Here is a 26,315-nt window from a genome sequence, read left to right as displayed (position 1 = left end):
AGTAACAGCGTTGCTAAATCGTCTTGAAAAGTATTCGCACATCTCTTAATATAGGATCCCTAGTTTCGCCCACAAGCTTGTACTTTGTCTTCGATGGATTCACCACCGTTCCAACTTTTGTTGCTTCACGTTTCAGGCAGGTTTACAGTTATATGTCATAAATTGACTGGATCTGTTGAACATCGTACCCCGGCTGTTACACCCGGCTCTACGCATGACACCTTCTAGCCGCTAGCGCAATGTTGAACAACAGGCACGAAAGTCCATCACCTTTTCTTAGTCCCCGGTGCGATTCGAACGAACTGGAGTGTTCGGCTGATATCTACACACAGTTTTGCACATTATCCACCATTGCTTTGATCAGTCTGGTAAGCTTCCCAGGGAAGCAGTTCTCGTCCACAATTTTGTGCAGCACTACACGGTCAATACTGTCGTATGACGCTTTGAAATCAATGAACCTGGGACCTGGTTGTGTGATGTGCATTAGAGTTATTAATAGCCCACACGCGACTGTGTACATTGTACTGAATGGTAGCACCTTTCCATTCAATAACCTTGGTTGAATCGCCACGGCGTCAAGTCGACATAACACGAAGGCGACACGCGCGAAAGCAAGATCAAGCGTCAGTTGAGCAGCAACATCGTTTCTGGCAACACACGAACAGGTAAGTCGCCATTTTGGACATTTACGATAAACCATCAGCGTTGGATTATTCCTTATAAAACGGAAAGGCACATTTTGGCGATCCTGCCAGGAGCCACAACAACATATATTGACAATTCAATTCCGCTTGGCAGGAATAATCCAACGCTGTCAGTGCAACCTCGGGGTCAATTCGTTTTAGTCCTTGGCGTGACGGGATGTCCGCAATAGTTATCTCCAATACGCCGAAACGGTCACACAAATCCAAAATGCGTTACCAAAGTCCTTGGCGTGACGGGATGTCCGCAATAATTGTCTCCAATGCGCCGAAACGGCCACGCAAATCCAAAATGTGTTACCAAAGTCCTTGGCGTGACGGGATGTCCGCAATAATTGTCTCCAATGCGCCGAAACGGCCACGCAAGTCCAAAATGTGTTACCAAAGTTCTAGGCGTGACGGGATGTCCGCAGCATTTGTTCTTAGTTGAAGTCCTCGGCGTGACAGGATGTCCGCAAGACAGTGATCCCTCTATTTTTCACATGTCCTTGACGTAATGGGATGTACGCAATATTTGTCTCCAATGCGCCGAAACGTCCACGCAAGTCCAAACAAAAAAATCATTAAAAAAAATGTTTTACAAAAATTCAAGGCGTGACGGGATGTCCGCAATACTAGTTTTGGATCACTACTTATCATTGATTTCTTTTAGAGTAATGTCTAGTAAATTCTCAGTCAGTTTGACAAGACCTACACAAAGTATAGTAGAAATTACTTTTTATTGACGTGGTATAGAATAAACCTATCAGTCCACAGAGTAGCGAAAAGTTCAGTCATTTTTTTGTGTGGCTGAGAGACCTCCAATTAACTTGCTCTCATTATGGAAAATTTCATAGAACTATTCAAAAATAATCCCTTCAGCAAAATAAAGTAAAGCTTTACTAAAGTAAACATGTTCAACAGTTGTCTTTCAGAGTGTAATATTGATAAAATCCGAACAATATGTCCAACAACGGTAGATACGTCCGGGCTCCGAAATATTTCGACCCGCAACCAAGCGACGACGAGAACGATCCGGAGCAACCAGAGGAAAACATTGCGCCAGGCCATGTTTACGACTCGGATGAGGACAACACCGACAATCAAAGCGACGCAAGCGAAACTGCAAGCTATTCCGCCATACTACCAGCCAAGCCAACAGCCGTTCCGGGCACGTCGAACAACGAAAAAAGTAATCTTTCCGGTGAATCAAATGACAGCAATGTCCCCTTGAATAATGATCGCCTGCAACGGTTGGAGAACATGCTTTTCGATCTCACTAAGGCAGTGAATTCCATGCAATCAACACGTCCCACTTCATGTGCCCCCGACACTGACCAAATCTGGTGCACATCTGTCACCAATTCGACCGATAACTCCACGCCCAGTATTCGCTGGGATAACATCAAGCCGTTTCCGACAGGGGTACCGGCAAATAAAATGTGGGAGGAATGGAACCGGTATATCGAAAATTTCGAGATCGCTGCGAGCCTGAGTAACGCAAACGATCCTGTCCGAAGAATGCAGTTACTATTCCTTTCGATCGGAGATGAACTTCAAAACATCGTCAGAGCAGCCAAGCTCATCCCTAGCTTGAACGACGCGGGTTGCTATCGTAATTTTGTCGATAATATAAGAAACCATTTCAAGTCAATGACAGACGCAGCAGCCGAACATGAAGCGTTCTCGAACATGAGGCAAGATAAATCCGAGTCTGCAATAGCTTTTCATGCCCGTTTAACGGCAAAAGTCCGGCTGTGTGGATACAGTCCTTCGGACCAAGACAGATTCGTGAGGGCTCAACTACTAAAGGGCTTGAAAAACCAGGAACTGGTTAAAACAGCAAGAACTTATGGACATGACACCAACTACATCGTGCAGGCTGCTACTCGCTATGAAGCTTACGAGTCCGAGACGGCGGGCCCCTCATCTTCCAATGGTTCCAATGGTTCTGAGTCGTATGCCATTAACCGCGTACAACGTCAGCCTTATTTTCACTCTGCTGGACGTGAACCGTATGGGAAACGCCCAAGGCCAGCAAGCGTGGTTGACAAATCGCAACCAAAATATTTTCGAGGCAACCAGCATGCACCAGCGAACAGGAGGGAACTGCAAGAACAGGGACGTCGTACTCGTTGCCGTCGATGCAATGGCTTCCCTCATTCAAACTTTCCTTGTCCAGCACTAAATAGAAACTGCAACTTGTGCGGAGAACGCGGGCATTATGGAGCCGTTTGCCGCCGGTCACGTATTCGAGAGCTTCAGTTCAAATCCGACGATTCTTCAGCACCAGACAACCACAAAGATCATGATCATGAATTTTGGTTTCTTAATAAAACTTTATGAAATTTTCGAAAATTGAAGTTTGATTTTGAAATAAGAATTTTTCATATTTTAGTGCGTGAACAGACTATCACTCGAAGACGTTTTGGTTTCATGTCAAGTAGGCTCATCAAGTCTAATCAAAATGCTTATTGACTCTGGCGCAGACGTAAACGTGATCGGGGGGAGAGATTGGGTACTCCTCAGACAGGAACATTCGGTGGGGATCGCCGACCTGGAATTTATCAAACTCGCTAACATGAAAAACATAAATGCTTATGGGTATCAGTCTCCATGATCATAGAATGTTCCTTCCAAGCAGAAATAGTTGCACAAGAGCACCAAGGACCGTCCGTAAAAGCGGTTTTCCATGTAATTTGCAGCGGAACCAGATCACTCCTAGGACGCTCGACAGCTAGTGACATGGGGCTACTGCATATTGCTACGATTAACAATCTCAAGAATGCTGAAAAGCCATGTAAATTTCCAAAGATGCCTGGAGTAAAGATAAAATTCAGTGTAGAAAAACGATTCCACCTGTCAAAAACGCGTATTACAACGTTCCAGCGGCCTTCCGTGCGGCAGCTAAACTCCGACTGGAGGAGATGGAATCGCAAGATATCATCGAGAAGGTTACAGGTGCACCGAACTGGATTAGCGGGATGTCTGCAGTGGCCAAAGGAAAGGATGACTTTAGGTTGGTTGTGAATATGCGGGCACCAAACAAGGCAATAAACCGAGAATACTTCCGGCTTCCTTTGATCGAGGAAATGAAGGTGAAGCTCCATGGTTCAAAATACTTTACCAAACTGGACCTTAGCAACGCATTCTACCACCTAGAACTGCATAATGAATCTCGCGATCTAACTACATTTCTAACAGAAAATGGTATGTATGCGAATAGTAACGGTTCAGATATATACGATAGATTAATTTTCACATTAACAATTAAACTATGCAAATCATTCACAGGAATGTACCGGTTCACTAGGTTGATGTTCGGGGTGAATTGTGCCCCCGAAATCTTCCAACGAGAAATGACTCGGATACTCAAGGACATGGAAAACAAGATCGTATATATCGACGACATCCTCATATTTGCGGACTGTCTTGAGAGTTTACGGAAAACAGTTAGCAAAACATTGGAAATATTGAGAGCGAACAACTTAACGTTGAACACCACAAAGTGTGAGTTTGACAGAACTTGTATTGATTTATTGGGCCATAGACTTGACGAAGAAGGTTTTCACGTAGAGGACGCTAAAATAAAAAGCATACGTGATTTTCGTGAACCTGCCACAATATCTGAGCTACGCAGTTTCCTAGGCTTGGCCTCATTTATCGGTCCCCATGTGAGGAATTTCGCAGACATTACCAGCCCCCTATGGGAGGTCGTTAAAGCTAAATCGTGGATATGGGGACCACAGCAAAGCAAGGCATTTGCAGCGGTGAAGGAGAGAATAGTACATTGCTGTGTTTCGCTGGGCTTCTTTTCCGAGGACGATAAGACGATCCTATATACGGATGCTTCACCAATTGCGCTAGGTGCCGTATTAGTGCAGGAGGACGTACATGGGCGTAAAAGAATCATCAGTTTTGCATCTAAATCATTGACTGTAACTGAGAAGAAGTATGCTCAAAACCAACGTGAGGCTCTCGGAGCCGTCTGGGCGGTCGAGCATTTTTCATATTTCTTGCTTGGCCGACATTTTACACTGCGTACAGATGCACAAGGGGTTTCGTTTATACTCAATCGAACCCGAGAAGAGTCTAAAAGAGCGTTAACGCGTGCTGACGGGTGGGCATTAAGACTAAGTCCTTACAGCTATTCTGTTGAATATGTTCGAGGATCAGAAAATATTGCAGATTCTTCTTCACGATTGTACGTTGGCAACGACAAACCATTCAATGACAACTCGAGTCCATGGGAAATTGCAGCATTGAAGCAAACAGCGTTGAATTCATTACTGACGAGGAAATCAAGATAGCCACAACAGACGATCGCACTCTCCAAGCTGTTATTGATGCTCTACATTCAGAGATATGGCCGGCTCAACTACGAAAATATCAACTTCTTGAGAAAGATTTGTCTACTCGTGATGGCATGGTAGTGAAAACGGGGTGTGTTGTTATTCCTGAAGCTTTACAGCAACGAGTGCTAGAAATATCACATCAAGGACACCCTTCTGCGGCCAAACAGAAGAGCATCTTGCGCCAACGTGTATGGTGGCCCAACATGGCAGTTGACACTGAAAAGTGGGTGGAATCGTGTTCGGCTTGCGCAATAAACGGTAGACCGGAAAAACCCACCCCGATGCAGCGTATCATGGCCCCAAAGGCGGTGTGGGAGACCATCGCGTTAGATTTCAATGGTCCGTATGTTAAATTCAATGGAGTATCTATACTTGTAATCGTTGATTACCGATCGAGATATCTGATTGCTCGCCCGGTCAAAACAACAAGTTTTGAGAACACAAAAAGAGTATTGGAAGAGGTTTTCGAAAGAGAAGGATTTCCTCAGACGATAAAAACGGACAACGGACCGCCCTTTAATGGCGAAGAATATAGGCGTTACTGTACAGAGCGATCAATCACAGCAGTCTTCTCCACCCCGTTGTTTCCCCAGCAAAACGGGCTTGTGGAGAGCTATATGAAGGTTATAAATCGAGCCATGACAAATGCAGCTACGAATAAAACTAATTACATCGAGGAGCTTCGCGCAGCGATCCATGCACATAATGCTGCGACTCATAGCGTGACAAAGTTACCACCAGAAGAAATCATGCTAGGACGGAAGGTCAAACGAGGTCTACCGCTGATTGACTTTGAAAAAGTTACAATTGATGAGGAGTTATTGTCCAGAAGGGATCGAGATGCTAAGCTAGCAGCAAAGGAAAGAGAGGACAAAAGACGAGGAGCGCGACCTAGTCGAGTAAAGCCAGGCGATGTAGTAATAGTGGAGAGGAACATGCGAGGGAAAGGGGAATCGCGGTTTTCTCCAAGAAGGTATACTGTAACCGAAGACAGGAATGGCAGCTTAACACTTAACAACGATGAAGGTCAAATACTGAAGCGTCACATTTCGCAGACCAGGAAAGTATCCCATTGGCGAAAGAAGGAAACAAATACTTCAAATAATGAACTGGTAAGTTCCGATGCAAATACTTCTCTACCGAATCGGAAAAGGAATGCCCCGAACTATTTGTCGGATTACATCCGGTCTGTAGCAGATTAGGATAAGTAGTCTTGTGGAAAGCATATGTTGATCTTTCATACCCTATTGAAATTCCTTATCCCTGGAGTAAACACTGCGTTTCCTGTAGAAAAGAGGGATTTGTTTTTATTCAATGGAGGGAATTACCATTTTTACTTACTTTTAAGCACTTTATTTTGTTTTCACCTGAGGTTTTATTTAAATAAAAAGAGAAGCAAGGCAAACAAGGGTTCATTTTTTCTTTGAATTTAGCGTTACAACTTTTGTTTACATTCAATTCATGCATAAGTCAATACGGATATCCTGGTAGCGAAGTTTCATAAATATTTCTGATGAAAATACAATGCCGTACCAAGCAAAGTGGTGTCATTTCATAAAAAAATTAGTTTGTTTTCCTCTAAATCTCCGGCTGTCGCATATACGTGTATACGTCACATAACTCTGTCAAAAATGTCACGAGACAGATTACCTCATGAAAAATATATGGATGAATCTGCACAAATAGTACACGGAAACGTAATAGAGGTTGCTAAGCCCGGTGTGAAAATTACGGAAAAACCGGTAACCATTTTATTATCATTGGGGTTCTTCCGCAGAACTCGATGAAAACAACAACAAACAAACTTCAACTCAGTCATCCCACCTGGTAAAATTAATCAAATTTTAAGCCCTGTGACTGGAAATGCAGGCTCGTGAACAATTGCACCATCTGGGTTAACTGTTCTGACGGCTATTTGTTATTATTTTCATCGAGTTTGGAATCAGCTGGGCCAGCCGATGTGAGCTGTCAGCAATCTCAATTGTAGTAAAATTTTGCGCATTAAGGTCAAACGATAAAATAAAGCTTATACATTATTTAAATGCGGGTTTAACACTTTTTTTTCGAGAAGGGGGAAGATGTGTGATGTGCATTAGAGTTATTAATAGCCCACACGCGACTGTGTACATTGTGCTGAATGGTAGCACCTTTCCATTCAATAACCTTGGTTGAATCGCCACAGCGTCAAGTCGACATAACGCGAAGGCGACACGCGCGAAAGCAAGATCAAGCGTCAGTTGAGCAGCAACATCGTTTCCGGCAACACACGAATAGGTAAGTCGCCATTTTGGACATTTACGATAAACCATCAGCGTTGGATTATTCCTTATAAAACGGAAAGGCACACTGGTATTCATGGCATTTTTGAGGATTTGATCCATTGTCGAGCGGCCGTCAACGAAGCCGGCTTGATAACATTCCCACGAACTCATTCACTAATGGTGACAGACGACGGAAGATGATCTGGGATATCACTTTGTAGGCGGCATTAAGGATGGTGATCGCTCGGAAGTTCTCACACTCCAGCTTGTCGCCTTTCTTGTAGATGAGGCATATGACACTTTCCTTTCACTCTTCCGGTAGCGGTACCATTTCCCAGATTCTAACAACCAGTTTGTGCAGGTAAGTGGCCAGCTTTCCGGGCGCACTTAGATGAGCTCAACTCCGATACCATCCATACCAACTGTTTTATTGCTCTTTAGCTGTTGGATGGCATCCTTAATTTCCCTCAAGGTGGGGGCTGGTTGGCTTCCATCGTCCGCTGAACTGACGTAGTCATCTCCTCCGCTGCCTTGACTTGCCTATACTCTCAGCGCCATTTGAATGTTCCTCGTAGTGCTGCTTCTACCTTTCGATCACCACACGTTTGCCATGAGCTTCTGGTCAAACTTGCGTGTTTCTTGAGAACGGCACAGCTGTTCCATCTTCGTTGATATCTCTCGAACATGGAAGAATGCTTGAACAGGTTTGTGTTTCTGCGAGCGTGAAAGGGCGTAGGATCAATATGGCCGTTGTGTATATCCCTCCGGACCGTAGTCGAGATGTAGGCTTCCATAAGCACATGTTGCTTCCATTAGAGAGCTATGCAACAAAGCTGACAGTGTTCTTGTTTGTGGTGACTATAATTAACCTCGATTACAATAGTTAACCGTAGCTCACGTGCTCAGCATCTCAGAAACATCCTCGTTGAATGCTGCTGGTGTAGCTATTCTTGACGGAATGGATTTTGTCAATCTAAGTCAGCGCAACACCAAAATGAACGCACGCTTGATCTTGTGTTCTATAACGTCGATAACATAATTGAAATTGAAGAGTCAGTTGTCCCAAGCAACCAGAAGTTCGGATAAGAAGGGCTATTTTGGCTTAATCAGCTCTCATTTTAAGTAATTTTTTGTATGTAACGGAACTTTAAGTGAACTTTAAAGTTCCGTTAAGGATGCTTGGAACTTGATGTAAACCATAGTGAACCAATTAGTTCGGTTAAGAGTAAATTTAAGTAAAATCTGAACTTCTGGTTGCTTGGGGTACCACTCTTGGCAATTGATTCCCATCACCCTCCTTTATCTTTATCTCTACCCGCTATTCATCATTCGCCAGTAAATTCAGATGAATCGGCAAACAATGATGTAATACGAGAAAACTGACTACGCAATGCTCCTACAGTTCCTTTCTAGTGAGGATTGGAACGACATATTAGAGTGCACTGATGTTGACGAAATGACTGTACGCTTCTGTGGCGTCATTACTCATTGGCTGGAGTCGAATGTGCCACGCATGAGACGTCGTTTGAAGCCTCCTTGGAGTACCCCGTTGCTTCACCGGTTGAAAAAAGAGAGAAATTCCGCTCAACGCAAATTAAGAAGGTGTAAAACGGGAGAGAATAAACTAAATTTTAAGCGCGCAAGTACAGCATTTTGTAGGCTGAATGGCTATTTGTACAAGTCACATGTAACAAAAGTTCAGATGAATTTACGACGAAATCCTCGGAGCTTTTGGAGTTTCGTAAACGGTAAAAGGAAAACCTCAACCATTCCGGCTAACGTGTATCTCAATGAGAAGGAAGCCACGAGCAACGCAGAGGCAAGTGAACTATTTGCGGAACACTTCGCGTCAGTTTTCGAAGACGATGAAGCAAGCGATAGTGAAGCTGAGAATGCATCCGGTGATGTGCCTTTAGACTTCATAAGTTTAACAACGTTTGAAGTAACAGAGGATATGGTCATCGCAGCATCAAGGCAACTAAAGAGTTCTTTATCCCCTGGAGCTGATGGCATACCCGCCGTTCTGTTTTGCAAATGTTCTGCAGCCTTAGCCAAACATCTTGCGGCAATTTTCAACCGATCCTTTCATCAAGGCAAATTTCCCGCCATTTGGAAGCATGTTCCCCCTACATGTTCAAAGCTGGAGACCGCCGGGATGTAAAGAACTCGGTGAAGAATTACCGAGGCATCACAAGCTTATCTGCGACGTCGAAACTGTTCGAAATTATACTACACCAGGTCATCTTCAGAGAAATTACATTTCGACAGATCAGCATGGCTTCTTTCCTGGAAGGTCTGTTGTGACAAACCTGCTGGACTTCACCAGTACTTGCGTTACAGGGATGGAACAGAATAAACAAGTCGACGTCATCTACACTGACCTTTAAGCTGCCTTCGACAAGATTGACATGTGATAGATTTAGTTCGGAAAAGGTATTGGAGGGTAACCGCCCCTTCGGTGTATCATATGTTGTACATATGCATTAGAGTGGGGCGTCTGGGTCTTTTTTTTCAAATCAATGGTTTTTCGAAGCCATTCTGGGTCCTGAACAACTGTGCAGAATTTGGGACCGATTGGTTGCTTCCTCGCTTTCCGCATCGCGTTTGAAGTTTGTATGGAAATTAGTATGGGAGAACGTATATTTTTGCATTTCTACTACTAGAGGCTTCAGTTCATCGTAAACCAAGTGGCACATTGCGTTAAAGTATAACCCAAAGGATGCCGAAAAACTTTGCTGAAGAAGGCACGTTGCTGGAACGTCCACGAAAAAAGTTATAACGCTTAGAACATTGAGTGTTCAAACCATATGCAAAAAATAGTTTATTCTGCCAGCACTGCCGTACTACGTAGACCAATAATTTAACTGAGTGTTATTACAAAATAATTGATCTTATAGGTCTTTAGAGCTAATGGGAGCTATCCGGAATCATTTCACAAAGAAAAAAATCCGACGAGAAGGAAGATGAGTTTTGCCCTTCGATAACCATAGGTTGTCGGGTAGTGCTGGCAGAAACATTGATTTCTTGCATATGGTTTACACAATCAATTTTCGAAACGTAATAACATTTTTTGTACACCTTTCAGTTACGTACCTTCTTCGGCAAAGTCTTTCAGCATCTTCCAGACTAGATGCTAACGTATTGAGTCACGTGATTGATGATAAATTGAAGCCGCTAAGAGTAAAAATGTAAAAAAGTACGTTTTCCCATACTAATCTCCATGTAAATTTAAAACGCGATGCGGCATGCGAGGTTGCAACCAATCGAGCCCATATTTTGCACAGTTGATTGGGGTCCCAAAACGATTCAGAAAAACCTTGATCTCACTTGATCGGACGAAGTTTGCGTTTTTCCATACAACTGCGCCCCACTCTAATATGCATAATCAAGTTTCAGACATAGTAATTAATTTCCACTCCGGGTGGCTTAATACCCGGCATATAGGCAATTAACTTTGAATGTACTGAACTCGAGTGGCGATCTCTCTTCGCTTGTGTGGTCGGGTCGGGATCTGACGACCAAACTGGCACAACCTCACACAACCCTACTTCATTGAGCGCCGTTGCCGATAAGGCAAGTGTGTAGGAGCCGGACAATACTAAATACTCATCCTACTTGGTTGGCATGTGTACAAAAATACATATGAGAGAGTTAGTTCTGAAAATGTATTGCGAGAGATCGGCTGGTACCTGTTGCTGGGAATTTGGTTTCATCAGTACCCGCTAAGCTGCGGTGGACGACGGAGGTCCTTCGTAGCTTAGTAGGGAAAGCACCTGTCATGCGAACTGGGGTCGTGGGATCAAAGCCTACCGAGGGGCGGTTACCCTCCAATACCTTTTCCGAACTAAATCTATCACATGTTGTACATATGCATAATCAAGTTTCAGACATAGTAACTATCTTACTTGTTGCCACGCGTTGGCTTCGCTACTTCCAGTTGACGAGAAATTGGTTAATTTCTCGACCCCTTGGAAAGTGCTAATGAGCCCTAGCGGATCCTCCATGTTTAAAGAGCTATACGTGATAAGTATGCCGAAACATACGATCAGGGGTATGGTAGTAGCGGATTGTGTTAAAATAATAATCGAAGGTACGAAATGGAAGCATGAATTATTTGAGTGATATTTAAATTTCTAAATCGAAGCAATCGGCGTTCGAACAGTAGGCGCCCATTAGCACACGAATATGAGCTCCATTGATAGAACGAAACAAAGAAATAGACGATCCCGTATATGAGGTACATCGCTTATGTATCACTAGAGCTACTCGTTCTGTCAGAACATACTTGTGAGTACACAGCCCATGAGAATTCAGATATTCGACGGATGTCCTAAGGATATTCGCTCGGCCACGACAAGGGGCTTAGTCTGGAAAGTAGCCGATCCACTGTGGATCGTTAGAGGCGCACTGAAGTGCTCCAAATGTGATATGATACTCAGATGAATATTATCTTCAGTGCCGTCAACCCCCGTGACTTTGGCTAGGGTAGTGAAATGAGAGCCTTTCGACACAATATGTTTAATGCCCAAGGAATTCGAGACAATTTCCAATCCGAAAATTGCTTACAGCGGAACCGGAAATCGAACCCAGCAACCTTCAGCATGGTCTTGCTTTGTAGCCACGCGTCTCACCGATAGGCTAAGGAGGGCCCCACATGTTATGTATGTACATTATTATTATTTATTCATTCAACCTAAGGCCGGAGTGGCCAAAGCAGTACATAACAATCGTCTACTTTCAGCACGGTGCATGGCTGTACGTCGCCAGCCACAGTCAGTCTTCCTCCATCTAATCGTTTCACTTTGCTCGCTGAGCACCTCGCCTTCTTGTGCCCGTCGAACCGTTGTCGAAAACCATTTTCACCGGGTTACTGTCCGACATTCTGGCTACCTGCCAGGCCCACGACAGTTTTCCTAATTTCGCGGAGCGAACGATAGCTGTTTCTTCCGACAACTGGTGCAACTCGTGGTTCATTTGTCATCTGCATCTGTCATCTTTTCGAGAACTCCAAGTACACGTTAGTTCTGCACGAGCATCGTCCAGGGGTGGCATTGCGCAACGAGCAAACCATGCAAACTATCATACGAAAGAGCTATCAAAAGGAGATGCGCAATGAGGCCCCAGGTTTCGTGTCCGTAATTAAGCACATTGTGGATAGTCAGTTTGGTACGGTGGTGAACTCTATTTTCGGTGCGGTTTGCGCAGTCCAAAGAACGTGCGATTTCCTGCCATGATGCGTCTCAAATTTTTTCTCTTGGTATTGTTATCATAGGTCACCAGTGAGCCCTCCACCTAGATTTCGTCACCACCGCACCGATGCAAACTCGTGGTGGATGTATAACGTAGTTGTCTATCGAGCCTATTCCTGTCATGTATTCCGTCTTCGATGTTTTGATGTAACTAGGTTGGTTTGCTTTGCTTCCCTCTTCAGTCTGATAGCATCTTCCATCGTATCGAAATTAGGTGCCATAACATTAACGTCGTCGGCGAAGCCAAATAGCTGAACGGACTTCGTAAAAATCTTACAACACGTGTCAATCCCTGCCCTTCGTTTTGCTCCCTCCAACGCAATGTTGAATAGCCTTGCCGCAACCTTTTGCGCGTTCCGAAGTAGAGATGGGCGTTCAGATCCGGAACCGTAAAAATGATCCGGATCTCTTAAGTGAATGAATGATTCGTAGATCATTTTTTAAAAGATCCGGTTCACCAGATCAGCAAATCATTTGTCCATTTGTAAGAAAATGATGAAATGAAAAGTTCATTATTTGTACTCCATACACTTGTAAGCAAGAGAAGGTGAAGTTATTGTGAGTACATTCCAAAAGTGTGAGCCTGAATGACGATTGTTTCACTATTTTGCATTCTTCTTGCGTTTAGTTCTAACGATCCAATCCGGTTGAAAGATCCGGATCATTAGAATGAATGTCCCAGATCTGATCCGTTCATCAAAGTGATCAGTTTTGCCCATCTCTATTCCGAAGGGACTCGAGTATATACCCCTGAAACTGGAACTAACTAACGCACATCATCCGATGTTTTGTATAGTTATAGGATTTCTCTATCGAATTGAAAATTAAAGCAGCTTTTTTAAAAATGAATGATATATTTATCAATCCAATTACCCTAATGTTGCTTTGGCGTTCATAAGATTGCTCCTCCGATTTTGAGCGCATATCGTTATCTAGATCTACTCGATTATAAATAAGAAATCATTAGGAAGTGAAAGCAGTTGACTGATGTTTGTTTGGAGATCCAAAATACTTCTGGCCTAGAAGTGAAAAAGGAACGAAGCATTCTAACTTTACCTACATTTTGGTCCAGATTTTATGCGCCTTGGACTCAGTATCGAACAAACTTTTGACCATTACCACTTGACAAAAACCGACGCACAGCATTATGATGATTTGAAAGAATGACCATGTGTTCACTTTGAAGTAGTTCTCTTCGGCCACGTTTCGATCACGGGCTTCGTGTGATCGCAAAACATCTTGAAATTGTCGAGCTTTGGTCAGATTGTTCCTCACGCGCTGTAAGAGATGAGCGACAATAGTTGGAATATGAATTCATCGAATTAGCACATATCAAAATCACAACTACATATATTAAAGTTGTAATGCGAACTTGATTTTGATAATTCTCGACAAAAGAAAATACAGAACTCACCTTAATTATATCCTGTACGTCCTGCACCTTCATGTCGTAAAATTCCTCCGGGCTAAGCCCTTCCAAAATGTCAAAGTTGCTCCAACCACCATCCTCATCCTCGCCCTCGATGATCAACTCGAAGAACACCGTCTTACTGTTGACCCGGCTGAACTCGTTGCTGAAGCAGAATGTGAGCTCGGTATCGTGCGTCAGCTTGTACCGGTGGATGTTATCGGATTTTTTGTAGTCGGCGAAAATTAGCCGACCGGAGGAATCTGCTAGCTCGAAACTGATGTCCAAGTCCCCGTGGGAACCATCGATAACCTGGTACTCGATGTCAACCGTCTGACTGGCCTGTGCATTCTCGTAGAAGCAATCCCTTCCACCCGGCGTGATGACGATTGTGAACTCTTTTTGAAGAGCGGCGATTCCTTGCAGGAAGGTGGCAAGCAATAATGCAAACAGATGCAACTGGGAATATAAATCATGAGTAGGGAATTAAGAAAAAGGACTGATGCTTACCGTGAAATTCATTATCGGACGAGATTTTATTTTTTTTTCCTTTGCGTTTGTCACAGTTGTGACAGGCTAAAGCCAGGGCTGGCTCATCTCGCCTAACTGTTGTTTTCAATGTTGTGTTTATAACGGTTTTCAGTAGCATAATGTATGTTATGTTTGATTATGTGCTTCAAAGTTGAATTTTTGTTTCTGCTAGGAATTGTAGTATTTGGCTCATGCTTGATTCTCTTTCTTCCTTGAAGATTTTCTCTAGTGGTTCGTAGTACTCTAAAGCAGACCCCACACGACGGAAAAAGTTTGACAAACTCTTGATTATTGAAGAAAAAGATTGATCGTGTGAGTGCGAACCCAAAATATTGAAGTAAATATTGAGGGAAATCAGAAAAGTTTGATATTCTTTTCAATATTTCCCCTCATCTCCCCCCGCAGTTTGCCCACAGGAGTCGATGACGGTTGAGTGTGTGCGTGTTTTGTGCGTTATACCGCTATTTGATTCATATTATTTCAAGAAAAAATTGAGTTTTTCTTCAGCTACGGCCATGCTGGCTAATCAGTGAAAATATTGAAGAAAAGTTTGATGAAAAGTTTGACGAAAAAAGTATTGTCAATATATGCCTCGTGTAAGGTCTGCTTAACGCTGGGTATTTATTCCTAATCGTGTTGTGCTTTGGGCATTCGTATAGTATATGTTTGATGTCTTCAATTTCGTCGCAGTATTCGCATCTGTCGGTATCTTCCCATTTCCACTTATACCTTGTTTCTTTGGTCAGCATATGACCCGTTCTTATTCTGCTCAGCTTTTTGATTTCCTTGGCGTTGAAGATTAGATCGCTGAACCACGGATGCTTGAGTGGTTGTTCTTGAATCTTTGCGTACCACAGTCCTTTTTCTCGACTTATTTCAACGAATTGATGTTTCCAGTCTTCCCACGACTCCTCCTCCGACAACAGCATGGCATCGCCGAGTGTCAACGAGTTGAATTTGGTTTGGCGTCCTAACGTGGCGTTTACTGCGGCTTTATCCGCCATTTCATTCCCTCGAATTCCGCAGTGACTGGGGATCCACTGTATCTTAAATTTGCTGGCTTGCTCTCGCTGAAACAATTCGTAGATATTCCAGGCTATATAGTTGTTTTTGATTTCTTCTCGGTTTAGCAACGTCGAGCAAGCGCTTGCTGAGTCCGTTAGGATGACTACTCTCGGGTTGGATTGTTGAAGGGCCCACTCGGTTGCTTCTTGAATTGCCATTAGCTCTGCATTTGTAATGGAGACTCTGGAGCTTATCTTCTCTGTCTTTGTGGTGTTTGAATTTTCGTCATAATAAGCTATCGCTGTTCCTTGGTTCGTTTTGCTGCCGTCCGTATAGATCCTGATGTGATCTTTGTAGTCCCTGTCCATTACCTGAAGAAAGAGCTGTTTCCAATGCTGCTGAGGTTTGTTTTCCTTCTTTCCCTGATTTTTGCCCAGTGTTGTCCGGATTCTCGCGTGAATATTCGATTCACCAACAGTTCTTGGCCTTAGCTCCCAGGAAATGTTATTTGCTTTAGGGTGGATCTGCATCACAACGTCAATGTGTTTGTCTGTGGTTGATGTGAGGTATGATCCGTTGGCTTCTTCGTTTTCTACCGTGCGATGAATGAATTTCGACAGTTGATTCTGATTAAAAGTACCTCTGATTACTTCTCGCTTCGCAAGGTGTTCTATCCTGACTTTCATTGGGGTTTGTCCTGTCTCGGATAGCATCACATGGATGGGAGTAGTCTTAAGGTATCTCATTGATGTTCTTAGGAAACTGTTTTGAACTACCTGTATCTTTCGAAGGTTGGTTTCTGCTGCGTTGCCGTATATTGTCCCTCCGTATTCTAGCTTGCTTCTGATGAGGGCGTTTCCTATCTTGATCAAGGTTTTCGGGTTCGAGTTGCTCCGTTTTCCTGCTAGGATTTTCAGGAGCGGCAGTTTTTTGTTAGCCTTGGCGCACATGTTCTCAATATGTTTCCTATGCCTTAATTCCCTGTCCAATGTGTACCCTAGGTATTGGTGTGTGTTTTGTATTGGGATTATTTGGCCTTTTATTCTGAACCTCAAATGCTCTGTGCTTTTCCTTGTAAAGGGTATGACCGCACTCTTCTGAGGATTTATCATGAGCCCCATGTTTTCTAGTTTAGTTGTGAAACTACTAATTATCCTGTTAGCTGAAGCCTCCGCTAGCTCAATAGTTTGTCCCTTAATTATCCACGCAAAGTCATCAGCAAACTGTACTAATTCTCCATCTTCTATATTGCCTTCGTGCAAGTTTGCCGTGTATAAATTAAACAGCACCGGTGACAGCGGACAGCCCTGCGGTAGACCTTGGTTTACATTCTTCGATATTTCTCCCTTGTCTGTCTTCAAGATTAGTCTTCTTTCCATCAGATAGATGTGGATCCACGAGATTAATTTCTCCGGAACTCTCTGATTAGCCATGGTTTGTAGTAGAAGCTCTGTTTTAACCGAGTCGAAGGCTTTTGATATGTCCATGAACACCACCAGGCACTCCAGTTTTTGCTTTTTTGCTTCCGTTATTTCGTTCACCACGTAGTTTATGCACGTCAGTGCAGAGCAACCACTTCTGAATCCGAACGAGTTCTTAGGGATGAGCTTCTGGATTTCCGCCACTGCCATCAGTCTGTCCTTCACCGCGGAATTTATCAGCTTCAGGTTCACGTTCATTAGTGCTATTGGCCTTTTCGAGTTCGGTGTCGTAGAGCTAGAGCCAGGTTTTGGGATCGGTTTGATTTCTGTAACCCTCCATCTATCCGGGATTCGCTCCGACATGAACACCTCCGACAGCATTTCGATGACCTTCAGCTGCATGTTTGTAGTCAAGCCTTTTAGAATGTAGTACGACATCCTGTCTTCTCCCGCTGCAGAATGATTTTTCTTTCTCTTCAGGTTTCTTGTAACTTCGTCCTCTCTGAAAGCTACCTCGAAACCTTCCAGATCCTTGTTTGTTGTAGCTCTTGGGCAGCAAATCGGTTCATACTTTCCTCCAAAATAATGCTCCATAAACTTGGTTCCATCTTCGTCGTTAAGTGTTACAGATTTTCGTCGATCTCCAGTAAGTGAGGTGTCTATCCCTTTTACAATGTTCCAAACTTGTTTGGGGGGGTGTTTTCGTCAATTTTCTCCGAGAGCTCTCTGATATAGACCCTTCTAGCCTTGCGGAACTCCCTTTTGAACACTGCTCTTCTCCTCTGTAGCTCTAGATAGTTTCGCTCCGATTTGTTGTGATTGTAGTTTCTCAGAGCCTCCCTTTTAGCCTTGTAGAGATCGGAGATGCTTTCATTCCACCATTTTTTAAGGTAATTTCCCTTCTTGTTTTTCACCACGTACGAAGCTTCTTCTATCACCTCTTCGAAGATATTCTGCATTTCTTCCGGGTCGTAAAAGTACTGGGGTCTCATTTTGTTCAGGAGGTCGATTGCCTTGTCTTGGTTAACTCTCTTGCAGGTCTGCCGAATGACTGGGATATCATCTCCAATTCCAATCCGGATCGACAGATGTGCGCTGCCGAACTCTTCATCAAGCACCTTCCACCTTGCTTTTCTCGCCATTCCCTCTGTAACCAGAGTCAAGTCTATTGCCGAGTCACGATTGCCGGGGGCCAGGCACATTGTTGAGCTACCATCGTTTAAAAGGATCAATTTGGAATCTGCTATCAGCTGGTTAACTAGTTTCCCTCTTGAGCACTCCGGGTAATACGGGCTCCAGGTGTTATGGTGGGCGTTGAGGTCTGCACCTAATACTACTTCTCCTTCCAGTTGTTCCAACCACCGAAATAGATGATGTAGATCCTCTGTAACTTGGTTGATTGGACCTGCAGGTAGGTACGCTGAGATTAGGCTGACAGGGTCGCCTCCATTGCTGATTTTTACTCCAACGGCTTCAAGGATGATGAAATCTGGCATTCTGATGTTTTTAAACTCCATTCCTTGTTGTATCAGTATCCCCACTCCTCCGTATCCTTCTGGTCTTCGTTTCGATGCAAGTTCAAAGTTTTTCATCCTGAAATGCTCTCCCTCTTTGAGCCAGATTTCCTGGAGTAAGGCGATGGTGAAGTTGTTGGACATTAGGTACGTGTACAATTCTTCTTTGGTTTCGGGTGGTCTTAGACTTTGTACGTTATGTTGAAGGATTACTGCTTTATTCGCCATTTCTATTTTCTTGTACTATTCTTTCCTCTTGTTGAGCTCCTGGGTTGTTGTCGATTATCTCGTTGATTTTACTGAAGATGTACACGATTAGCTGGTCAGTGTCCAGTTCGTTATGTTCTTGCTGCATCCGCTGGGCGATGTGGTTCCTCAGCTCCACTAGTGGTTTCAGCCAAGCCTTCAACCTCAGCTGTTTGATCAGGTCCTCTCGCAATCTTGCCAGAACCGTTTCCACTAAAATTACGTCGAATCCCTGGTCTACGTTACCAGGAGGTAAACCTACCCAGTCGTTTCTACAGCTACCCTGCGTCTTTCTCTTCACTTGTCTGCTAGTCGTACCGTCAGATCTTCTCGCTTCTCTTCTCGAGCCCTGTCCTCCAACATCGTTCAGCTCCGGGAACTCCTCATCTGAATCGACTTCGAGGATGTTGAATCGGTTGCTTAACTTCGGGAACTGTTCTTCCGCTTCGGCGTAGGTGAGCTTTTCTGTCCTCATTGTGTTAAGGATGTTCTCTCTTCGTTTGCGCTCCTTGCACATTTTGTTTCCGGCTTGGTGTTTTCCACCACAGTTTATGCACTTATCGTCTTTGATGCAAGACGTTCCTTGTGGATGTTCTTCCGAACACTTTCCGCATCTGATCTTCCCTCTGCACACCTTTTGCGAGTGGCCAAATCTCCAGCACTTTTGGCACTGCTTCACCGGGAACACGTACAACTCGGCCTTTAGTGGGCAATCGTACAGCCGTATGGAGTCCGGTACCTTTCCTCCTTTTACCGTTACCTTAATATTATTCGTTGGAACAAGCTGTTCTCCATCCCCCGACGGTGCCCGGCGTTTTATCCTCTCGAGCTTGACTATAACGGCACTTGCCGTGATGTTTTTCTTAATTTCCTCCTCGTCATATTCTTTGGGAACTCCTTTGACAAAACAAATGGTTTGCGACGCGGACCCAGGAGCAAACAACCTCATGTTGTGCTTTTCGAACTGGATTTTTTCCAGCTGCGGGTAAACTTCCTTTCGTTCTAGTACAATTTTGAACCGTAGCCTTCCTAATTTTACGATGTCCTTTTGCTTCGTGAAACCCTCCAGTGCCAGAATTTTTCCGATCGCGATTGGGTGATTCGGTGTGTCCTTTTCAAAATCTATCGGTTCGAGGTACGCCACATCTGAAAGAGTGCGTGCACCTGTCGATCCGCGGTTCGTAGCTGTTTCTTTCCTGTTTCTGATGCCACCTGCCGATGACATAGGCATACCAGTTACACTAGTGGACCGTAGCACTCGTTTCTTCATGCTGCGTACTGTTTGGCTTTTTGGTTATGCTGGAATTTGTTTTAACCAGCGCACCACAGTTGCCACTTTCTTCTTTCCTATCCGTCCTGCTACAAAGCTTCTCCTGATTTTTCCTACCACTACCAATCTTCTCAAAGGTTTTCTTTTCTATATCGTGCCCTGTCTAATCTTGACACTAATCACTTCCCGAAGCACCGCATCCGCTTCCCCAGCGGACGTTCTATCAAAAATTCGGACGAGATTTTAATGGCACTATATATAGAAATACGTAATATTTGCGAGAGAAATATAAATATTGTGGTGATTGTTGATATGGCTGATGAGTGAGACACTGAAGAAAACACTGAAAACAGATGGGAGCCCTATCAAATGGGATTTGACGAGGGGTAAACAATCAATGAAATTACATTGTTGCACTTTACAATTTTGTTTTTGTTTTTTGTCACTTGATTCCCGAATTGACATTTCACGCTAACGCCTTTCTGTTGAAAATATCGTATTTAATTTTATTTCGTGCAATATGCACGCGAGATCCACCACCATCTCGTAATAATGAATATTTGTTCCGCATGAAAAGGCTCTAGCTGTTGACCTTGAAAAAGTAAAAAATTGACTGATACATTAAAACGAGATATTTTTTTTAAACGAAGTCAAAATTTATATGATTTTATTTAAATAAATTATAAATATAAATATATATTTTCAAAAATTACACCGTCATATGATTCATTTGCACACCCCTTGTTATCACCCATTCTTTGTTATTCTCTGTGATTCTACGAGGAACTGTCAGCTGAAAAGCGATTAGCCAAAAATCACACCACCACCTTCACCCGCTGAACATCCGTCGTTTATTCGTCGTCTTTGCTTCCAACCAATGAGGTTCCAGAATCGACTTCCTTCTTTTGTGCAACACTCGCATAGCGGATCTTTTATATTTATCACCCAGTTGATGTGATTCAGATACCGAAAGTTGGCATCTGATTCTATCTATACACGTCGCAAGTAGTGGAAAGTACAAACGCGTGAAAAGTGTGCATTGGATTTCCATAGACTAAACCCAGTTTTCCGCAGGTTTCGGATTGAAGGTATGTCGCATTGATTTAATGAATTTGTTATTTCAAAGTTGGCGGGTCAATTATTCTAGTGAATAACATTTAGAAAGTTTTCTATCTTTGAAAAAAGTGATTCTGATGATCGTTTCATAACTATTGAAACGGTTCATTACATGCCAAGGAAGTGAAACCTTGAAATTAATCCATTACCAAATGGAGACGTCATTAGATGCAAAATGAAAAGTGATGAATTAACACCCGTGGTTGTTGGTTATCATGTATTGCAAACAAATCAACACTGTTGGCTGGCCAAAATGGTTTGGGTCATACGCTAGCAGTGATTCTCAAATCAATTGAGGTGCATTTTGGGGAGCTTTCAGAATCCTTTCGGTTTCCTTCAGAACAAAAGAGATAACAACAAAGTAATGCCCTTTCCAAGTCCAAGTAGCATGATATGTACCGTGCTGTGTCCATATTCCATTTACCTAAGGCGACGTACTTTATGGATCTTCCCTATGCCTAAACATTCTAAAAAAAATGCCGTTAGTAGGTACTTTGATATAAAAATAGTATTTCGAAGCTGCCATTTAATTTGTTATGTACAATTGAAATTCCATCGGGAGAACCTACTTTACAGTTCTATGATTTTGTTTACATGCATGAAAAAGCTATGGAAAGCAAAATTGGATGATTTTTTTTTTAATTATTTAAAAAATAATCACGAGAGTGTCCATTATAGACATTATAATGTCCAGACCATCCCTTCAATAACGAGTTACAGTCGCCTCTCCACATCTCGATATTAAAGGGACAATCGAGATAGGGAGAGATCGAGGAATGGAAGGAAAATTGAAATGGGTACTAGATCCAAAAAAAAGCTCGTTGCTATGAAAAACGACAACAAAACAAATGTCGTTTGCTGTTGTTGGTAGGGGCAGTAGGGGCAATATGAACATACGGGGCAATATGAACCACCCTCATTTTGAGCTTACTGACAAGTTCTATCATGTAAAAGTTACACGATCTTTAAGAGGATGCTCTACATATGCATCAACGTGAAAACAGCATTAAAATTCAATTCAAACATGAAAATACACTTGAAAATGTAAATTTCCGCTGCATAGGCAAAATTATTATAAGATTTGAAGTTTATAGATAAGGTTTTGACACAAAACTGATTAAAATACAGGTCAAAAATACACCACAATCCAAAGATATATTAAAATTGAATATTGTGCACACATGTTTGTATTGATACAAATCTGAATTTATCATAAAACTTTTTTTTTTCCCAAAGCCAGTCTCTATGGGGCAATATGGGCATACCTGCACAGAGCCAGATATCAGGCCTTAAAATGCGAACAAGTTCAAATTTTAGTAGTTAAATACAAGAATATTATCATATATGTAAGATTCATTACGGAAAAATTACAACAGCGCATTACTGCGATTGAAACAGAGAAAATGACCATTGACCAATTGAAATGTGGCTGTTCAAACGGTGAAGAGTGGCAAATCGGTTCAGTCCGCTGTTGTGCGGTTTTTTAATTTTATTTGGTATGGAATACTCACAACTGTTGTAAGAATATCATATTCTTCCATATTACGATACTTTTTTCACCTAAATAAACGTTTTGGATGGGTGGCCCATAATGCCCCAAATAGTGGCTCATATTGCCCAGTATAGTCGGGAACACACAATGAAATCAATCCATTTTCAAAAGTGCATTCCAACAATTTTCAAACGCATTTCTCGGTTTTCATCGACGTTATATGAAAGGTAACATTCTCTAGTATAAGTCAACTACATTTGAACGATGTTTTTTGAGCTTTTCAGCGCTTTTCGGAACGATTTCCTTAGGGGGGCCATATTGCCCCGATCACCCCTATGTTTGTTATTGTCCAAAGCTGATCTAGTAGCCTAAAAATTTGAACATATCGGCATAAGGAGAGTGAATCCTGAACAAAATATGATCAGAACACATCGAGATAGATATCGAGATTTTTTTTTTCCTGTTCGGGTGTGCCACTGCGACCAGTTATTAGATCTATTGTAGCGTCAATATATAGATATCGAGATAGGGAGGTTATCGAGATATAGAAAGCCCAAATGTATGTAGATTGAAGGGACTGAGGAAACCATCGACATAGGGAGAGATATCGAGATATAGATCATCGAGAAGTAGAGAGTCGACTGTAGTTTGAAATTCTCTCTACGTTTCGACGAGTAAAGACAAAACTTCAATTTTCCGGACGTTTCAAGCGATTTAACTATTAGACAGCCATTATTACAAATCGCGACGTTATAAATATACTGCCCCGCTTTGCATAAACGTCCCATGTCGATTTGGAAACCAAAAACCCCTTGTGCTGTCCCATCTTGATATTTATTCACATAACAGTCACAATCCAAAATTTAATACTTTGTTACACAAAGTTGAACATATGTATTACCAATTTAAAGAATAGTATGTCAAAGTTTTAGAAAAAATCGCAGCTTCTGCAAATTTATTAGATTTTTTTTGTAACCCATGTAGTACGAGTTTGAAAACTTCAACAGCAAAATCCTCAACATGGAGAAACCTGAAATGAGATTATTTTATTATGCGAATAGGGGCAGTATACCGAGTAAAGAAGAATTCATGGTAGTGGTACGCGTTTAGTGTACTTCATGTTGCATACTGCCCCCACGCGCATAACAGTCCCGTTTGACTTTTCACCACTTTTGAGGTAAACCACATAATAGTGTTCATTTCTAATGTACTTTTATACATCATAATAAAAATTGTGAAAAAATACCAAGTCATGTGCGTCCCATATTGAAAGTACCCGCATAACAGTCCCATTGATAATTTACATGACCTGATTGCACAGAACTAAACAATGTTTCAAATTCTAAATCGTGTCACGGTAATCCAACGAATGAAGAACAACTCAGCAAAATTTTAACAAGATTCGAAGATGTTACAATTTATTATATTTTTTTGAAGTTTCATATGGAAAATGCGTGGCCATACGCGAGGAGAAGTGGATGAACGCTGTCATCAGAGGAAAAGTAGAATCACTGAAATTTAACACGGCAAGGTATAGCCAATGGAATTGAAAATAATTTTAAAAATTACAAACAGAGATTTTTTTGAAAATGATTTATTAGGCGGGATTAGAAATTCAATTAAGATTAAAAGTAGTACTATCTCCGGAATCATTTCAAGAAAAAACTTCATTGTCATTAGCAATCAAATTAATATATGTATAATGTAGATAATAAAAATTCTAACCTCATGCTATAAATTATTTATAAATAAATTTTATTTTGAAATTTTGAAAATTATTTTGAAAGTTGCATTCCATACCTCGCTGTGAAATTCTTTTCATGATTCTACTTTTTCTTTTGATGACAGAATTCATTCTTCTCTTAGCGTATTATCTCAGTATGCGAAAAAACGGTATGGGACTGATATGTGAGTAGGGGCAGCATAAATCTTGTCATAATTAACCTTCCGGGTCTCGCACCGTTGTAAAAAGTACAACACCTTCGAAGGCCTGGTAGCGAGTCACTTTTTGACTTGGTCACTATTTTGAGTCTAGTCACTAAAAAGTCACTATTTGCATCCAAAAGTCACTAAAGTCACTATTTTTCGGAAAATGGTCACTAAAGTCACTATTTTTGCATTTCCTATTGTAAAAAAGTTTAACATAAAAATTATTTGAAATCAACCAAATCAAATGTGAATCTGGTAGCAATACAATTTGGGAAATATGCACCAAAGAAGTTCCAAGTGTGAAAATCGTGAGGTTATTTCCGATTCATGTCGACTACGATCTTTTTCTTCACGAGTGAAACCTATTAAAATGCGAAAGATCTACCTCGAGTATTAAAAAAAGAAATTGTAGAGCAAGTTTTGTCAGTTTAAGCCCAGGCTAGATGGTGTTCGACCGCCTGTGAAAACAGACTTTTTAAAAATAAGTTGCGGATCATATGCAGCATGTCGTGAAAGAAAAAATGCTTGATAAATGGCTTCTTCAAAAAGAAAAACAAAATGACATGACGCTGCTCATTTTTGCTAACGTGGGTGTTCATTTTTACTAATTTAGTGCTTCTAACTCCGGTAAGATTTGTAAAGAACATGTGCGTATGAAAAAAGCTCGAGAATATAATCGCCTTAAAAAAAGATCATGTAGTAATTCAAAACTTTTTGATTAAAATTATTTTAGAAATATCACATTTTTATAAAAAAAAAAAAGATTCTTTTTATTAACAATTGAGAATAGATACCCAAAAACTAGTGAAATAATTGGTCGGATTTTTAAAGCCTAAAATAAAATATAAAATAAAATAAAACTAGAATTTCTGGATTTCTAATAAGAGACCATGGTTTTATTGGATTTTCAAAATTTTCCTCAGAATGCCATGTCGAGTTCAAAATCTCAAAAACTTCATTTAAATTTGTTATTGAGCCATAGCTTAATAACAGGGAAAATTGTATTTTTAAAATTTCTTTATTAGGCGGGAATACATTTTAATATCTTCTACTGCCACCACTCCTCTCCAAATTTATTTATTTGAGGGGGGATTTCAAAATTTTACCGGAAAAATAATAAAATTTTGAACTTTTATAAAAAATTCTTCAAGAAACTGGTGATTGCCTTTATTCGCCTCCCCCCCTCCCTTCATTATCGATAGGTCAGTGGGACATAAAAAAATTGTTCCGGCTTTATTTTAATTACTTTATATTTTTTAAACAGATGATCCTACCAAAGATTTATAAACTTTGTGAGTCCAAATAGTTCACCGCCTAGGAATCAATTAGATTATTTTATATCTTTTTTTTCTTCGAGCTGATTGGAGCAAAAATGTATGTAAACAATCGTAAAGTCATGCAGCATGGAAAAATAAATTCGATGAACGGGAATGTTTGACAGCCAAGTAACTGCAAAATAATATTGCTTATTGTAGTGATTTCAAAATATCCCTCTACTCGCTTGAGAGCAGAAAAGCAGCTCTATCCACAGCACCCAGCTTAATATGATACTGGTCATGGTCACCTTGCTAGCTTCTGGCTGATTCTGACTAACACCATTATCAATATCCAACTCCGTGGTACTTATGAGAATGTCGCAGTCACTAACCTTTTGCTTCCATCCTTTTCCTCCTTACGGTAAAGATGGGCGTGGCCAGTAGCAGTAATATTCATGCTTTTGTTGTTTTTTCCTTTTCTTGATTTCTGATAGCATTCTAGCTAAGGATTTCAGAAATAAAACACTAGTTTGAAATCTACGAATTATATCATAACAATGCTAATGCAACTTGTAGCTCTAT

General features: G+C 41.7%; 3 protein-coding genes across 3 annotated transcripts in view; 2 read left to right on the top strand and 1 right to left on the bottom strand.

Annotated features, from left to right (window-relative positions):
• Positions 1 to 5,238: 5,238 nt before the first annotated feature.
• Positions 5,239 to 6,237, top strand: LOC134209328 (uncharacterized protein K02A2.6-like). Its single transcript, XM_062685315.1, has one exon. The coding sequence runs from the start codon at positions 5,239 to 5,241 to the stop codon at positions 6,235 to 6,237; it is 999 nt and encodes a 332-aa protein (XP_062541299.1).
• A 7,158-nt stretch (positions 6,238 to 13,395) lies between these two features.
• On the bottom strand, positions 13,396 to 20,308 carry LOC134215369 (transmembrane emp24 domain-containing protein 1). Its single transcript, XM_062694576.1, has 4 exons — positions 20,187 to 20,308; positions 14,464 to 14,492; positions 13,960 to 14,412; positions 13,396 to 13,823 (listed from the first exon to the last, which is right to left on the bottom strand). The coding sequence occupies exons 2-4, from the start codon at positions 14,473 to 14,475 to the stop codon at positions 13,602 to 13,604; spliced, it is 687 nt and encodes a 228-aa protein (XP_062550560.1). The 5' UTR covers positions 14,476 to 14,492; positions 20,187 to 20,308; the 3' UTR covers positions 13,396 to 13,601.
• Positions 20,309 to 20,775: 467 nt separating this feature from the next.
• Positions 20,776 to 26,315, top strand: part of LOC134211079 (1-acyl-sn-glycerol-3-phosphate acyltransferase delta-like) — a 54,853-nt gene continuing 49,313 nt past the window's right edge. The window contains exon 1 of the mRNA XM_062687671.1: positions 20,776 to 21,028. The gene's annotated coding sequence lies outside the window, so the exon portion shown is untranslated. The remainder of the gene's footprint in view (positions 21,029 to 26,315) is intronic.

The sequence above is a fragment of the Armigeres subalbatus genome, chromosome 2 (assembly GCF_024139115.2).
Source record: "Armigeres subalbatus isolate Guangzhou_Male chromosome 2, GZ_Asu_2, whole genome shotgun sequence".
NCBI classification, from domain to species: Eukaryota; Metazoa; Arthropoda; class Insecta; order Diptera; family Culicidae; genus Armigeres; species Armigeres subalbatus.
This window is presented reverse-complemented; position numbering and strand designations above follow the sequence as displayed.

What these genes read in the sequence shown, in the direction of transcription:
- LOC134215369 (XM_062694576.1), bottom strand. An exon ending in ACGTACAGGATATAATTAAG is followed by an intron (nt 13,824 to 13,959) that starts GTGAGTTCTGTA and finishes CATCTCTTACAG; the next exon opens with CGCGTGAGGAACAATCTGAC.
- LOC134209328 (XM_062685315.1), top strand. Translation starts at nt 5,239, where the DNA reads ATGGCAGTTGACACTGAAAAGTGGGTGGAATCGTGTTCGGCTTGCGCA.